The sequence below is a fragment of the Dromaius novaehollandiae genome, chromosome 7 (genome assembly GCF_036370855.1).
Source record: "Dromaius novaehollandiae isolate bDroNov1 chromosome 7, bDroNov1.hap1, whole genome shotgun sequence".
NCBI lineage: Eukaryota > Metazoa > Chordata > Aves > Casuariiformes > Dromaiidae > Dromaius > Dromaius novaehollandiae.
This window is the reverse complement of record NC_088104.1, coordinates 14288874-14304938: the sequence shown is the minus strand read 5'-3', so window position 1 is coordinate 14304938 and position 16065 is coordinate 14288874. Positions and strand designations below refer to the sequence as shown.

General features: G+C 43.4%; 1 protein-coding gene across 6 annotated transcripts in view; it reads left to right on the top strand.

Annotated features, from left to right (window-relative positions):
• Nucleotides 1-16065, top strand: part of GLI2 (GLI family zinc finger 2) — a 203021-nt gene that overhangs the window by 131937 nt on the left and 55019 nt on the right. For 3 of the 6 annotated variants that reach the window (XM_064514717.1, XM_026118474.2, XM_064514716.1), the window contains one exon: nt 12749-12823. The exons of 2 other annotated variants lie outside the window; for them this stretch is intronic. In XM_064514717.1, coding sequence (XP_064370787.1) covers nt 12749-12823 — 75 coding nt within the window. Of the gene's footprint in view, nt 1-111; nt 135-12748; nt 12824-16065 lie in introns of those variants that run through there. One more of the 6 variants, XM_064514719.1, reaches the window with a different exon arrangement.

Sequence of the window (16065 nt, the reverse complement as noted above, 5' to 3'; positions counted from 1 at the left end):
CTCAGCCTTACTACCCAGGCGTTGTGCTGCAGGGTGCCGCGGTGGATGGTGAAGCACCGAAGCTGAGCAGCAGATCGCCTCTCGGCTGTGTTCTTTGTGCAAAAGCTTCAGTGGCGTTTCTGAACCTGCGGAAGGTACTGCGTTTCGAGAACAGAGCCCAGACTGAAAAACCAAATGCAGCTTTTGTGAATGTGTGCGTGTGTATGTGTGTTATTGCTGTGTCCTGGGCCTTATCCTGCTATCAATTTTCTTGAATTAAAAACAGGTTTTCTTCTTTAATTTGAGAAGAGCCTGCATTTTAGGGTCAAGGGAATGCAACTTCTCTCCAGCTCTCTTTTCCAAGTGCCCTAGGGTATAGCACAATCGCACTGGGAAAGTCTTCACTAGCTATAGAGTTTCTCTTGACTTTTTTTTTCCTCTTTCAATTTTACCTGCAAATATCTCAGCCTCATCACCTCCCTTTTCCTCTTCTACTTTTCATTCTGCTTTGCTTTTATCTTCCCATTCTCTCCTCCAGTCTCTGCTCTGGAGACCACAACATAGTGCTGACTCTCCTCTCTGGTGGAGGATGTCTGATGTAAAATCATCTAGAATATGGTGGCAAGGCTGGACTAGAGCATGCTTAGCTGTTGCATGGTTCCTGTTCGATGGGCTGGGTGGACACAGTTGAGACCCTGGAAATTTGTACCCCATCCTGGCAGTGCAGAAATCCGTTCTTCTGTTTAAAGTAAATAACTCAAAAAAGCAAGTGTACATTTTCACTCTAGAAGAATATGGTAAATGTTTGGAAGAAAATTTGAGTCACTGAGTTTTGGCTTTATGATTAATGTGATCAGTGCTTGACAGAGAGCCCCCAATTCATCAAGACTGTATTCTAGCTGTCTGCTGTCTTGCCGGTACCAAATTTATCTAATTACATGAACATTGCACAGCAAATTAAGTGTAGTCTCATTTGTTGTCAACTATGGGGTCTTATTATCTGCCTGCTGCATTATGTCAAAGGTTTGTTTCCTGATTGCGTGATGTGATATGGCTGTGCATTCCCCTTCATCACTGCTTGCATTTGGCCTAATGAGAGCATAAGTTATTTCATCCTCCCTGTAGGGAACTCATCTGCAAGGTTCTCTTGAGCAGGACCATCTGTGGGACTCTTTTCTTGAGAATATGGGTGGGAGTTTGGAAAACTCAAATAATAGAAGACCCATGTGCCAAAACAGGGGCCTGAAAGGCTTGCTGGATTTCTGCTTGCTTTTGTCTATATTGATCTCTGTCGTTTCCTTGTTAAAAAGCATGACAAATAGTTTTCAGGGCTTGAGTCTTTTTCCAAATCACTAAGCATTTAGTATATGGGTCCAGTTGCATAGCATATCATGTTGGTATCGCCTTCAAATGCAGTTCTAGTGACTTTGTCAGGGTAAAATAGTGTTTCTCCAGTCATTAGGACATCTCACTTTTCCATATACTGTCTGTTATTTTCACTTATTTGGCGATACACCGGTCTTATTTTTGGGAGTGATGGCACCATTAAGAACAACTACAGAGGCTTTGGTGGAATCGTGGTGCTTGCTTGGATAGTCTGGAAAAATAAAATATCTCATTCAGATGATACTTTGAGTTCTCTGCATTGCAAACCAATAGGAACATTATGGATTTAAAACGAGATTGGATTCTAGTGGGTGTGGGCTCACGGTCATACAGAGAATGGTAAGAAAGGCAGGATTGGAGCCCTGTGAACACTGGGAAAACATGTAATGCAGGATGCAGTAAAACTGAGTACGGGATGAAATCTCATTCAGGACTGTAGAAGTAGAGCAGAGTGAAGGAAATCGTATTGGTAAATGTAAATTGCATGAGGCATCTCTTCCCCCAAACAACATTCATTTAATGTTAAGGTTGCAAAATATAGCACTCAAAAGCTAGGAAATGACAGAAATAAATTTGCAGATTCCGACCCATTTTGTATACCGTTGCAATAATGCATTAAATTACACAGCCACATACTGTTTTTCCCTACGATCTCTGTCTCTTTCTCAGCATAAGATGGCCCAGACTCTGTGGATGAGTAATGGTAGGTGTTATATTTTTCTCCTGCATACAGTTTTTATTGATTTGTTAGAATTTCACTCTGCATTGTTGGTTGTAGGCAGAACATAGATCAGTGTTACCTGGGTGAAAGTCGTCAGCCAGGGTGTTTCTGCAGCTGCAGAGCTGAACCAAACAAATTCACTTCATGTGTTAGAACAGGCCCTTTGTAACAAAGGGGATATTTCACGTTTTAGTGGGCTTCTTCACAAAAAGTTTGCTCCTCTGGGGCCCAATCTCTGGCAACAATTCCCTTCGCTTTAAACCAAGGGGACTCTTAGTGTCAGCTTTGCAAAATCAAGTCCTTAACTGCAGAGTAAAGTTCCTGGCAGAGATGGCAGGTGGTTGCTGATAGCTGCCTTCCACTCCCCACTTCTAGGTGTGCTTAGTTACTCTGAGCTTCTGGGGGGAAAAAAAAGGCACAACAAAAAAGTCCTTAGCTCAGCTCAAAAGTCCCTGCCAATGCGAAAGCCTTCAGGGCTAACCCTTGTAAACAGCATGCCTAGGCTTGACTCAGCAAGAAGCTTTTTAACAGTAGCTCCTAAACTGTGGTTAAAACCCATCAGGCATTACGCAGTGTAACAAACAAAAGCAGCCTTGTTTTTATACTGACATCCTGGTGCTGTTTCAGGATGCCATTCTGCCATTATTTATTAGAAAAATATTGTTGTTCCTCTGCTGTCCACATACAAAAAAACAATAATAATAAAAAGTGAGCTCGTGGAATCACAAAGACAAATTCAGCATGAGTGTGAGGGGCTGCGGGTGTGAAATTCCGTGGCTTTCGTGAATTGTCCCAAAAGACCTAAAGGCAGAGAAGACTCCGTCTCCATGTTAATGTGGAGGTGCCCTTAATTTCCCTTTGGTGTAGGGCTTTTATCTAGTTTACTCATGGATCTTCCTGCTTCCCTGAGATCTTAATATATTGCAGATTTTTCCCTGATATTCAGCCTACACTTTTTTCTTTATCTGATCCTGGTACCCCTCCTTGTTGAAGTTTGTTTTCTTTTCACCATGTTAAAATTTCAGAACACCTTTTGAGGATCAGCTCCAATGCTCCCGAGCTGCCTCGGCAGAGTAATTCATAGGTGGACCAGGTGGTTGTTGAACTTTTCATCGTAAAAAGGCTGTTTCAAGGGTTTACAGATTTGCCAAATTTGATGTTGAACTCAAGATTTTCCATGCTGGATATCTGTGTCAGGCTGGTTTTCTTTTTCCTTTGTTTTGTTTTTTTGAGATTCAGCCAGCGGAGGCCAACTGGGGTTAAGGGAAAATATGTTGTTTAGCCATACAAAAAATAATCATCATCATCGCACAACTGTGCCTTGAGAAACTCTAGTGTTTCTTGCTTTAGGGATGGAATTTGCTACTGTCACAGATGTGCTTTTTGCTGATCTTATTTAAAAAAAAATTGGTTTTGCCAGATTGAATTCCTTTGAAAAATCTCACTTCATTCACACTCGGTAGAGAGGTGTTGGAGTTTGACATACGCATTTCCCGAAGGTCACGAGGCGCTCCCCATGCTCCAGCGTGCCGTGCCCGGGCTCCGCAGGACTCTGCCTTCAGGTGCTCCGCGTTTTTGGCAGGCTGCCTCGCAGCCGGGCTCCTCTGCGCCCTTGGCCCTGAGGGGCACCTTCCCCGCCTCCCTGAGCCTCCTTTGTGCGTTGTAGGGTGTGCGCCAAGGACCTTCAGTGAACCTCTGTAGGACACTGCTTTCATGGGGCTGCAGCTTTGATCCCGTCAGGCAGTTTGGGATAGGAACTCAGGTAACGCTGGTTTCGGCAGCGAGGATGACGCTCGGTTGAGCCGCAGAACGTACGCGCCAATAAAACGTGTGTGTTTTCATATTTACTTTGCTACCGGAGTAGAAAATGTTTGGCAGGTTGTGATTGATGGTGCTGTGCTGCTTTGGAGATAGAGCGAGCTCCCTCCGGAGTCAAAGCAAACAGCTGCTCAGAGAGGCCTTCTTATGTGTTTTGCAAAGTTTTACGACTTTCACCAAATAGACACATGGCTCATTTGGGAAACAGGTTTGGGGGCTCCCACATCCAATTTATTCTGTCCCCCTCTTTCCCACATGCTACTTTATTTATTTAAGAAAATAAGAATGTGCAAGTTTGCAATGGTTTGTAGAGTCTGGTCCCCTCCCGAAGGCTGGTTCAGACCTCTCCCTAGTCTGTAATTAGCCAAAGTGTGTTGCTTTTAGGTGGCTCTGGTAACTTACAGGTGGTGATTTGGGGGACTATCAATACCGCTCTCGCTGTAAAACAGCCAGAAGTAATACTCGATGGTCACTTTATCCATCTCCAGGAGACCACAGCAGACCACTGGACTGCTGCTGTCCTGTTTCGGGAGCCAGAGAAATTCCTTTAACTTCATCTGTGCTTTAGTCTCCCCTTGTCTAAAATGCCATTAGAATAATATTCACCCACCTAATGTCTTTGAGAGCTAAGAAAAGTCAGGGCTGACTGGTCTGTGACTCGTTCTGCTCCCCAGAAGGGGCTTGTGGCATGTTTTCAGGCATCAGCAAAGAAGTAGGCAGTGCTGCCTATCTGTGCAGGTTCTGCAAAGGTCTGTGCTTACCATCTCCTGGCCTCAGCAGGAGGAACAGGCAGATCAGGTCTTCTGACACTGGGGCAAACAGAATCCAAAACACTCATCATGGCTCGAGTGTTTCTGTAGCTTTTTTTCAATCTGAATAAACCATTCGGGGGGGAGGGGGGGGAATCCTCTCTCTTCTGAATCTTATTAAATGCATTGAAGCATTCTATACTATAAAAGCTGTGAGTATATCTATGTTGTTCCTTAAATTGAGGAGAGTTTATTTGTGTGTTTTTATAGTCCTCAGAATACTTGGAAGAACTCAAGCCTGAAGTCCAGAGGGACTTTAAGGTGCTTAGTTTCAGATTCAAACCAGGCAGTAAGCTGAAAGGTCCTGTAGATCAGATTTAGAAGCATTTGGGTTGGATCTTCAGTTGCTGTGTGCTGGCATCGTTGCGCTGGAGTGAGCGGGTCTCGGTGAGCTCAGATGGAGTCGTGCCCGTTAGCACTCACTCGGTGAAGATCTGGGCTGCTGAGTTGCTCTTGCTGTGACACCACAACTTACTGAATGAAAAACTGCAGCTCTAATTTAGCCTAATCACCACAAGAAGTGTAAAAACAGCTAGGAGGTTTTAGTATTGAGAACAAAAGTCTGATCTCTGAGGTCTTTCGTATAAACCTCTGGCATGTGTTCATTTAATATGATGTCACTCTGTAATCCACCACTGCTTTTAAATGTCACTCTCAGAGCTTCATGTCAGCAAGTCTTAAGTGATAATCCCTTTGCTTACCTCACTTTATAGTAGATTAAAAGTGACTTCATGCTTCCACCTTATCCTCTGTTAAGCTTGTGCTTTAGGAAAAATTTATTTGAACTCTATTCTCCCACTGCTTTTCTAAACAGAGAGTGCAGGTCTTTCAGAAGTTTTCTCGATGGTATAGCCCACTTTCCATTGCTCTCAGCATCCTGTGAAAATGGATGAATGTTCAGTGGCAATCTCCTGCCTTTTTAACTCTAGTGTTATGAATTTGTTTATGTTTCCCAAGTTTTCTCTAAACTAAATGTGGAGCACAGCCCCTCCTGGCCTTCTCTTTTTCTTAATCATAGATCAACCTCTCTCTGGATGGTGTTTCACCTCTTGCTAGCTTATAGTCATGAAGATGAGAGATGGTGAAGACCTGTTGTGGCATTTTGTCCCACTACTGCCCCTGCATAGCGCCTTCTCTTCTGCAGCGTAGAGGTGTGCAGGTTTTCCCTCTTCAGCCCTGCATCTCCATGCTAAATTTGTGCTCCATCCCAAAGCAAATCCTTTCGCAGTCTAAAGAACTCTCCCTGCCGTTCACCTTCGTAATCCACCTCCTCTTTTTCCTGCCTGAATTTCACCCTTTCGCGCCTAACACACCTCCTCATGTAATGCACCCCTCTGGATACTTGCTGAATGTTGTCATATCCTTCCTCCCCTCAGTAATGAATTGGCCAGGCTGCAGCCTGTAATATTTCCTCAAAAATCAATCTGTTCAGCCTCCTCATTTTCACTGTGTTTCTCTGAAATCCTTCCAGTGTGTGCGGAGATAAATGGACAAAACCCGTCCATAGCATTGGCTTGGTTGTGGCACATCACTTTTCAGGTGCCGCTTATTCTGGATTCCCAGCTACCAGTGGCCATGGGAAAGCAAGTAACATAAGGTATTGAGAGAGAAAAACTAATGGCAGGAATTCTGGCCTGTGATACTGGAAGAAAAATGCTGGATTTTTAATGTCCATGCAGAGCGGAAATTTTAAAATCTCATCCAAAAGTTCCCCCCACGCAATAAAGTGCAGAGAAGTCAATTTACCCTGGAAGGATGAAGGACTGAGTCAACTCTGCTGGGATTAGAACATGTGGTTCGAGGGATTCTAGGTATTTCAGATCTGATTCTCGGACCACCCAGATGGCTGGGGCGAAAGGAAAATAATCATAATAAAAAAAAAACTGGACCCTATGTGGCAGAACTGTGGATCTGGATACCCTGCCTGCAGCTAATGCTGTGTGCACACATCTGCACAAATCAAAGGGCAGAACTGGGTGCTGCTACTCTGACAAACCTCAGATCTGCAGAATGCTGCTGTGGGAACATACTCGCTTAAGTGGCCTTTCTAGATCCCTGAATTTGACAGTAAGCCACGTATGTATGTTTTTCTTCTGTGTGCCAGACCATTTTGAGAATTTGTGATTTTGCACAATTTTCTGCCTTGGAGGCTTTTTGTGCCTGTTCTTTTATGTTTCACTGTTGACATTAAATAGACAACTAACAGAGCTAACGTTTAGAGCGTTGCTCAAGGGTCAAATTTTAAAAAGTGCCTATATGATTTAACATCCTAAGTCCCACTTTCAAAATGACATCGACCCTTTGGGCTGACTTGTTGACTGCTGGAAATGTAAAGACAGAGTGGGTTTTTCCAGCATGCCAAATCCCAGCTGATGTCTAGCTCCCCCAACTTTCAGTGAAACACAGGAGCCAAAGACCAGCCCCAGTAAGAGCTAAGCACCTGCAAATGAAGAAAATGGCTGCATTGGAGTTTAGAAACACAAGCATTTTAATGAGATGTCTTACACATGTTTGGGATCTAATGTACTCTACCAGGTCCGATGGCACATACCCACAACTCCTTTACTGACCACGCCACGTATGGAATTGTTTTTTGATATAACTGATCTTAATACCTGATAGTGAAACCAGGTGACTGTGAGCCTTTCTGCCCTACCTCGGTCACTTAGCACAGTTCCTGAGTGCTCTTAGGCATGCCTGGAAAAATATATTAGGCCTATACGTATCACTGAAACGCAGTCACGTTGAGAGGTCTGTCTGTTTCAGTCTCTCCGAAAAATAAATGTTTGTTCCCAGATCCTTTAAAGGCTTTTGAAATGTTTTCCTTTTGATCCTGTAAAAGCATGCTGGAGAAGAATTTGGAAGAATTCATTGTTGTCTTGTTCTTGCTCCCTCATAAGACACTTCCCTAGCTTGGTTCTGGAGCTGCTTACATGGCTTTTAATTTACAAATCAGCTGCAGGACTATTGCCTGCTGATTGAATGCTTCATCTGAAGGCCTCTTAGGTTCCCACAGGCTAACCACACATCCCAAATTACCACTAGTAGAGGAAGGACTACCAGAGTGTGGTTAATACATTAAAAATAGGAAAGTTTCAAGCTTATGACTGCATTAGGGCGATGTTCTTACATGCATATTCTTGTTTGAGACTATTTGTGTGAATTCTGAGATAAAACACTTAATTTCATATGCTGTCTTTCATCCCAACTCAAGTGCAGTCAATATTTTGCAAGAGAAAACTGTGTATTATAAATGACAAGAAATTGTGTAGAAAGATAGGGTGGTGAAGGAATTAAAGAATTCAGTCATCAAATCAGTAAATGAGAGGAAGATCAATCCGATAGGGATCAGCAAAGAAGAAGAGATGTCCGTAAAAGAGATTTGAAAATAAATGATGGGCTGATGAGGCATAGGGATATACGGAGAGTGATCTATGTTGCAGAGCGGTGTTAAAGTCCCTCCGTATTCAGGAAAACAACTAAGTATATGCTTAATTAGAAATATGTGCTTAAGTCTGTTGAACTAAGAGAAACTTTAATGTGTGTTCACATTCTGCCCTGAAGAAAGGTGTTCTTCTGAAGATGCCATGAAGTAGAACTTTTCACTAAATCCCACCTGTATAGACTGACTGTTTAAAATAGTTAATATTACAGATTTTTTCAGGTAACAATATAGACTTTGGAGTTGACTTCAGACCTCTTGGCCTAATGGTTTATTTGCTGGTATTCTCACGAAGGGCTGCACTTCAGTAATGTTCCTTTTGATAATTTTGGCAAAGTAGAAGTCAAGCTCTAATGAAGAAGGAGTACAGCTACATGGTTCCTTCTCCGTATCACTGCTGTGAGTCCAGGTTCAACATGGAGATCCCAGAGCTGGTGTCAAACTGACCAACCTTGGGCCTAGGAGAAGTCTACCAGCGACTGTGTCATGTGGACAAAATACTTTGCTTCCTGCGACCAGTGAGTTGTCAAGGAATTAATAATATTTAAGATGCTGCTTCAAGTAACTGATCATTTCTCAGGTTGGATGTTTTGGTGTTCGTTCTTGTTTGAAAAGACCCTGAAGTAGCCATTAGTGCTTCCCCTTTGGACATAAACCTGTCTTCAATGGAGGGAAATGAAATGAGGTCTTCTGCTGCCGTATTACCATGATCACAAGGCACCCGTTTTGTGATAGCGTGTCATGGGATTTGGGGTACAGCGTGAGAGTTAATATATGGTAGGAGCTAGGTCAGGGTGAATAACTATTTTCTGTGGACTACTCAGGAGAATATTCCAGTCAGTTCTCAGGGGAAAAGTCATACAAAAGTTATTTCTAGCTTTTTGCCTTTCTTCCTAGTCCTCCAGCCCAACTGTTTTTGTGTAAGAAGTAATGCCAAGAACTGATGAAAAGAGAAGCATCTGCAAAATTTTATCCAGTACATTTGAATGCTTAAATATAACTGTTACCTGTCTGTAGATTATTCCCAGTAGAAGTTTATAGGCACAAAAATAATCATAGCAAAATCAGTGTCGTCAGATCCCAAACCGCTTTATTGATTTGCAAAAGCAGAAGACTTCCAGTCTTCATCTAAATTTCCAACCATCTTTGGCATAAAAACAATACAAGCACACAGAATCGAATCATATTTCAGGTTAGGTCAGGAATGCTCTAACCCCTTCCTAAGGGCGGACAGAAATGAGATGTCCAGAATGTAATAGACTAAAATGGATTTGAGCCAAGTTAGATTTTTTTACAACCCATCTCTTCTTAAGGGAGTCCCATGGGGCCTTTAATGAGGAGAAATACACTGAGCTTTTGGGCTCCAGGAGATGGGAATGGCAGCCTCTCTGTACTCCTTACAAGACCATCACGTGGCGTTGCCTAGTGAGTCAGAAGGAAAGGAACTCTCCCACCAACACCACTTCCTCCACTGTCCTGGGATTTTCTTTGCAAGTCATCTGTTCGAGTCTCAGCTAGGTCTTGACCTCTCTTGGCATGTGAGATCTAAAACTGGTATGACTCCAGACTTCCCTCTACCATGTCTGGTTTGAATCCTGTCAGTGCTGAGATGAGTGTTACCACAAGAATAAGAAACTCTTCAAAGGGTGGTTGGTTGGTTTGTTTTTCTTAAGAGCTTGTTCCTGCCAAACGTGGAGAAGGTTGGAGCTCTGTAAGCTGTAGCTTCTCTCCCTTCAGTTCCTGATGTGCTGATGAACTTCAGGATCCCATCAACCAGGTTTTTCCATGCCTGTTCTCTGCTGAGCAGGGAATGCATTTCTGGTGAACTGTGTGATGGTTTCTGATAAGGACAGAGGTTCAGGAGGGACTTGGGCTCGGCTTGCACGCGGACGGTACATTGCTTCAGCTATGTCAAACTGGTGCAGCATTTTGGGTGAGTGACCTTCCCCAAGGTGACCCTGTGAGTAAATGGCACAAACTGAGGGACAGAAAATTCCTAGTGGTACCTTGTGCTGAAGGACAAATCATGTTTCCTTCCGAAAGACTCGTACTGGATTCAGTGGTTTCCTATCCCTTCACTTGGTTTTTGACTGCATTGCCAGACTGGTGCTTATCCAGATTTTGGTTGCTGTGATTGGTTTCATTGCTCTGCCTTTCACAAACCAACCCCAACCCCACCAGTGCTGTGTTCACTGGTGGCTTTTCTCCCAGGCAGAGCAATTTTGTGGTTCACACATTCACCAGCAAAATTGCTGCAATCTGTGAACTTGCAGTTCAGGAAGGATTTGTGTGTACGTGTGTCTCTGTGTGTGCAGCCTTCCTTCCTTACCAGTGCAAGGTCTCAGTCTAATCTCCTGCATCCTTTACCATCCTCAGTGGGTGAAAACCACACTGAAAGATAATGTCTTTGCCTACAGTGCATCAAGGTCTGCACACTCTGATTACATTTGAGTTTCAAATGAAAGAGCCACGAGCCAGAGACGGCCTCTGGAGTCCAGGAGCAAATCTTCTTGACATAGAGATTAAAACGAAACTGGAGACTTTTAGAAGCCGTTCTTGAAGGCTGAAGTTAAACGAAAGAGATGGTGCAGCCAGGGAGTCCTGCACTGTTGGGAGTTTCACAAGTTGAAACATATGTCAGTAAAAGTCTGTGGGTACAATAGCATGGGCTGCATTTGTTCATTTTTGGCCTGCTTGGTCAAACAGCAGAATGAGAGTTTTCAAGAGGGACTTGGGTAACTAAAGTTTGTCTCCTACCCATAAATCCTTACAACTCTTCTGCTGCCCAGCTGAGGTTAGTACACGGCCTGTGCTGTCTTGTACATTTTTATATTGGCTAAAAGCTCTTTTACAGCATGCTTGGATGGCTGTATTAATCCTTATAGTATTCATGAGTAGCAAAAGTGTACTGCAGTGCTGAGCAAGAGTGATTATTTTGCCATTGTGTTATGAACAGCTTTAAAACTTGATATGTAATATGACACGCATAAAGGGAATTGTTAATGTTAGAAGTTCAGTTCTGGACAGTTGAATTTCCTTGGTTACTAATAACACTATAGATTATTTAAGCCATAAAACATTTTAAAACCTACTTTATTTTTACCTGCTGTCCTTTGCTTATCTTAGCAAATTAAGCAGCAGATGCAATTAAAGAAAAACATACAAAGTGCAGGACTTTAAGTCCTGTATACCAAGTAAACTCCATCATAGCTTTTAGACATCAAACTCCCGTTCAGCAACCTGCATCCACATTGGTTTCATGTAGGAGCTCGCACCCCTCTGAAAGCAGCTTGGGCTGCGAAAGATACCTGAAGGTGCAAAGAGGTGCCCGGTGGGATTTTCAAAAGCTGCTACCACGTGGCAAACCTCACCGCTGGGATTTCATTATAGGTTTGATTTCCAGGGTTGGCTTGCTCATCACTGTGCTCTCTAAATAGGTAAAGTAATTCACTGCGTCTGAGCAGTTATGTTTTCTCGTTCCCAGACCACAGTACAATGGCCCTGTGTTTGCCTTTCCAAAACTGGAGAGAAATGTTTAAATGAAATTGTTTGTGCTGAATTATTAAAGCCATTGCAAATATTTTCATTAAAATTTGAGTATGTTTAATATCCTTTCTCTTTAAATAGAACTTATACTGGGCAAGTTAATTACCCTGCAATATCTCTTTTTAAGAAAGTCATTTCTGCCTTATATTAATAAAATTAGTGTATTTACATAGTTCCAACCTAAGCACATCTCTTTTAATGCCTAAGTGCATCATTTAAAGGGCACACAATGTTAATATCTTTTGGCTAGCCTGAGACTTTACATCATGCTGCCCACTGAATCCCATAGTGAACTTTATCCTATGCAGAAAATAAATCATCTTCTCTATGCTCCCTGCCAAAATGGAAGCTGCCTTTTTAAAAGCTCTCCAGTCATTTTCAGCTGTCCTCAAAACATACCTGTCTTCAGTGAGGTTATAGTCATTCTACCTATGGTATCATCTGAGACGGACTTTGGCTCCCATTGGGAAAGTAATACCACTGCTTCATTGACTCTGGGTAGCATGAGGGCTGGTGGAGCTGATTAGGATGCCTCTGAAGGTTTGAGCCTCTCTTAACTTAGATGCCATGATTGGAGCATAATTTGGTGTTTGGTGAGATCTAAGAGATGATTTTTAAGGTTGGCAGCATGCTAAAAAACCTTGTGCTCCCTCATGGCTTGGGGCCATGTGAGCAGGCACCAGAGCTGTTGGTGTGTGGAGGAGGTTTGGTGCCCTTTGCAAAATGACCCTCTCTGGTTCCTGATGGGCAAGTAGTGATGCTGTGAAAACCTGCTGGTTTGCAGGCAGCCCCCGCAAAACTAGTTGAGATTGCCCAGAAGGCTGGGAGGCAAAGGGTGGGCATGCCTCTGCTGCTGCCGCGGTGGGAGAGAAACAGCTTCAGGGACTTGGAGCCAACCTGGCGCTCTTTCCACAGCCTCCCAACCAGCCCTTCAGGAATTAGAAGAAAATTGCAAGCTGGAGATAGGGTTATTTAAGGCTCTATAGAGGACTGGACATATTGAATTTCCTAAGTTTTACTGGCTAAGCTTAATGTCCTGTTTTTCAGAGGATTGACTGAGCTGAAGGAAGATTTGGGGCCATTAAAAATCGGTGGGGGACATCACGCAGGGCAGAAAGGCAGGTGAGAGCTGTCGCCGGAGGAAGGGAAGCCTGGACACAGCCGTGAAGAGGTGATCTCGGGAGGGGGAGAGGCAGGGTCGCCCCGAGGAGTGGACCGCGTTGTGCTTGACCACCGAGCAGGCCAGGGCCGGACCTGCTGAACCCCATCGTGGCCACAGCAGAGATGCGTGGGCCGTCCCTTTGGCCTCAAAAAGCCGCGTGTGCATATCGCTCCCCGGCTAAGACTGCAACAACTCTTTGAAATGTTTTTCTGCATTTGCATTTACAAAAGCTGGATAAGCCTTTAAAAAAAAATCTGATAAGTAGCAGGCAATTGAATTAACCACTGTTGACTGTATTGCTGTCTCTTAACAAACTCCATCTGTATGGTCTCCCTTTGTAGACACAATTTTATAACTTAATTTCCCTACCAAAACATCAGTGTTTACTTAGTAAGAAATCTGTTCTTTGTCAGCTTAAAACAGTGATTTCTTTATTACCGCTGTGCGCAGGGAATGACAGCACAGAGTTGGCACTGGAGCAAGTCTGGTTGAGTCTACAGCGTTGTAATGGAAACAGGGTGAACCGGGGGTCAAGTATAATGGGATTTGTATACAGAAATGTGTCTGCATAAGGAATAGCTGCATGAGATAAGGGAGTGAAAGATGAGGCCCGCAGGTCTCCCCGTGCGCGGCGGTGAGCCGCGGGCAGCGGGAGAAGGCTCAGCCGTAGGTACGCGGTGCTGCCGGCGTCGGGAGGCAGGATTACTCCTGCGTCAGCCTGAGGGAGATGCCTAAATCATGTCCGCTCCGGCGCAGACAGCCGTCGGTGGGTGCTGGAGGGATCGGGGTGGGGGTAGGCGGTGGTTCTGAGAGTCTCGTCTGTAATTTTTATTGATTTGGGGAGGCGTGGGGTCAGTGAGGAGGTTTCAAGCTATGGTGCTTTGTGGACTCCCTAAAAAGTTTCCAGCAGAGGTGGCCAACAGGGTACGGTGAATTGGCGCTGAATGGCAGAGGGCTCGGGGTTTTCAGTTATTTTTCACAGTACTCGTAGGATTTTTTCATCCCCCATGGTTTTGCAAACCACAGGTAGAAAAGCACTAGTGCAAATCTTCAGCAGCAAGTAGGTGGGGAATAGCAGTTCCCTATTCCTTACTTAACAAATACATGATGTTTTCCTGTGTTGTTAGAAAACGGGGAAAACCTGAGAGCAGCCATAGAGAATGACACAAACAGGAGCAAGAAGATTTTGGAACCAAGGCTTTTACGGCGGTACGTGGACGATCAGGGATAAAACACCTCAACCCGTGTGTCCGCGGGCCGACACCTGGAGTGCCAGCCGGACTCTGTTGCGGTTGTACAGCTCAGCAAGCTGTGCTGGGTTTTTAGCTCAGGACTTGTGTTATCGCTTTTAGTTTACCCCTCGGACTACAGCTGGTAGAGAAATGCCCATTGTTTATTACAGTGGACTGGAGAGAAAGGGATGCTCGCTCTTTCTTTCTTTCTTTCTTTCTTTCTTTCTTTCTTTCTTTTTTTTTTTTTTTCCTTTTCCTTGCTTTCTCAGAATTATTTATGTTCAACTTTTCCCTATGGAAAATTAACTCCCAGCTGAATGTTTTCCAGATTCTAAAAGCATCCATTTTTCTTCTTAGCTTGTTTTCTTTCTAATGGTTTTTTTTTAAAAAAAAAAAAAAAGCTACGAGTTAAAAAAGAAATTAAAATGGAAGAACAAAGATATTAATGCTCAGATTTTACAGAGAAAACTCAAAACATTTCCAAGAGAAAAGCTCATTTGGAATAAAAAGGCTTTTTTTCTCTGCAGTCATATTATCCGTGAAAAACTTTCACCCACTTCTGCTCTTCACTATATAATTGCTAGCTGTTCGGCGTACTTGTAGCATGGGGAAGGCTGGTTAGATCAGCCAGCGCGCTGAATCAGATCTTACATTACATCTTGAGCTCTTTGAGTGCCATTAGCATTTCCTTTTAGAAGAGAAGAAATATTGACAGTTTGGTAGGTTATCTCACATTTTACTGCACGTTAGGGCACTTCAAAGTCTTTATGTAGCGATGGGAACTGTCATGAAGTAGATGTGAAAAGGGCCTTTGGTCCAACTAAACCTGTCAGCAGGAAGATTTAGGGCAGATGGTTTATTATTAGAAATCAATGTATTTATTATATATTGTTCAAAAATACTTCCCTTTGGAGGTTACAGTGTGTGCTGCTGCTGTTTCAAATGTGTCAAATGCCAGTAAAATTAATTCCTGCACAAAAACCTAGGGAGCTCCAACCGAAGAGCTTCATGATTGTAGGAACGTACGTCTCCCAGCTTTGTGCTTTGATGTACCTGAGGCGGGTACACGTGCAGCACGCTGCCTGCGTATTTGGGGTACTTTGTCTGGTATTGCCATCTCAGTGGTGCCTGTTTGCTGCTCTCCCTCCACCCCAACAGCTTGGGAAGGCCTTTGAAAAAGCCAGACGAGGGTCAATGTGTTTTTCTACTACCACTTGCATTTATTGTTTGTATGAATAATAGATCTGCAATGGTGGATCTCTGACATGGCAAAATGAGGCTTGCTTATAAAAAGAGAGGTCTTAACTGAAAGATCCAGCCTGGTTATGAATGTATGTCGTGGATTGGGGCATGTATACATGTGCGTGATGTGTTTCTGTGTGGCTATCACAATTACTTCTGCATACCAGGCTCCTCTGACTGCTGTGGCTAGAAAAGCCTAATAGAGAACTGTGCTAGATCTGTTTTCATTTGTTTGTATTCTTCTTTAACCATGGTTTTCTGGTTATTCACAGTTAGTTACAGATGCTTAAGGCTGCTGAGACCAAGCAGCATCCTTCCAAAACCAGAACTCCAGTGGTTTTCCCCTTGTACATTAGAAAAGAGAACTAAGACTTTTCAGGCTTTTTGTAATTAGTTCAGTAGAGGTTTTCGTTCCTTGGTGTGTCTTAGTTACAGGATTTAAGGACCTTGGATTATGGGAAGAGGACATTCCCAATAGCAGAGGGAAGGTATTAGCAGCAATGTTAATGCTGCAAGTTGCTGTCCTGGAACAAAGATTCATTTTCCATTCACACATGATTTACAGCACATTCCAACCAAGTGATTTGGCTGTGGTCTTCTGGCATAACATTGTTTGCCCTTTCCCTGACATTTTGCATATAAAGAAAAGTTATGAGCTTCTTGGGCATTCAAGGTACCAGGAAATGCTGGAGTCTACCTAATTTGTTAACATGAAATTATAGATGTCA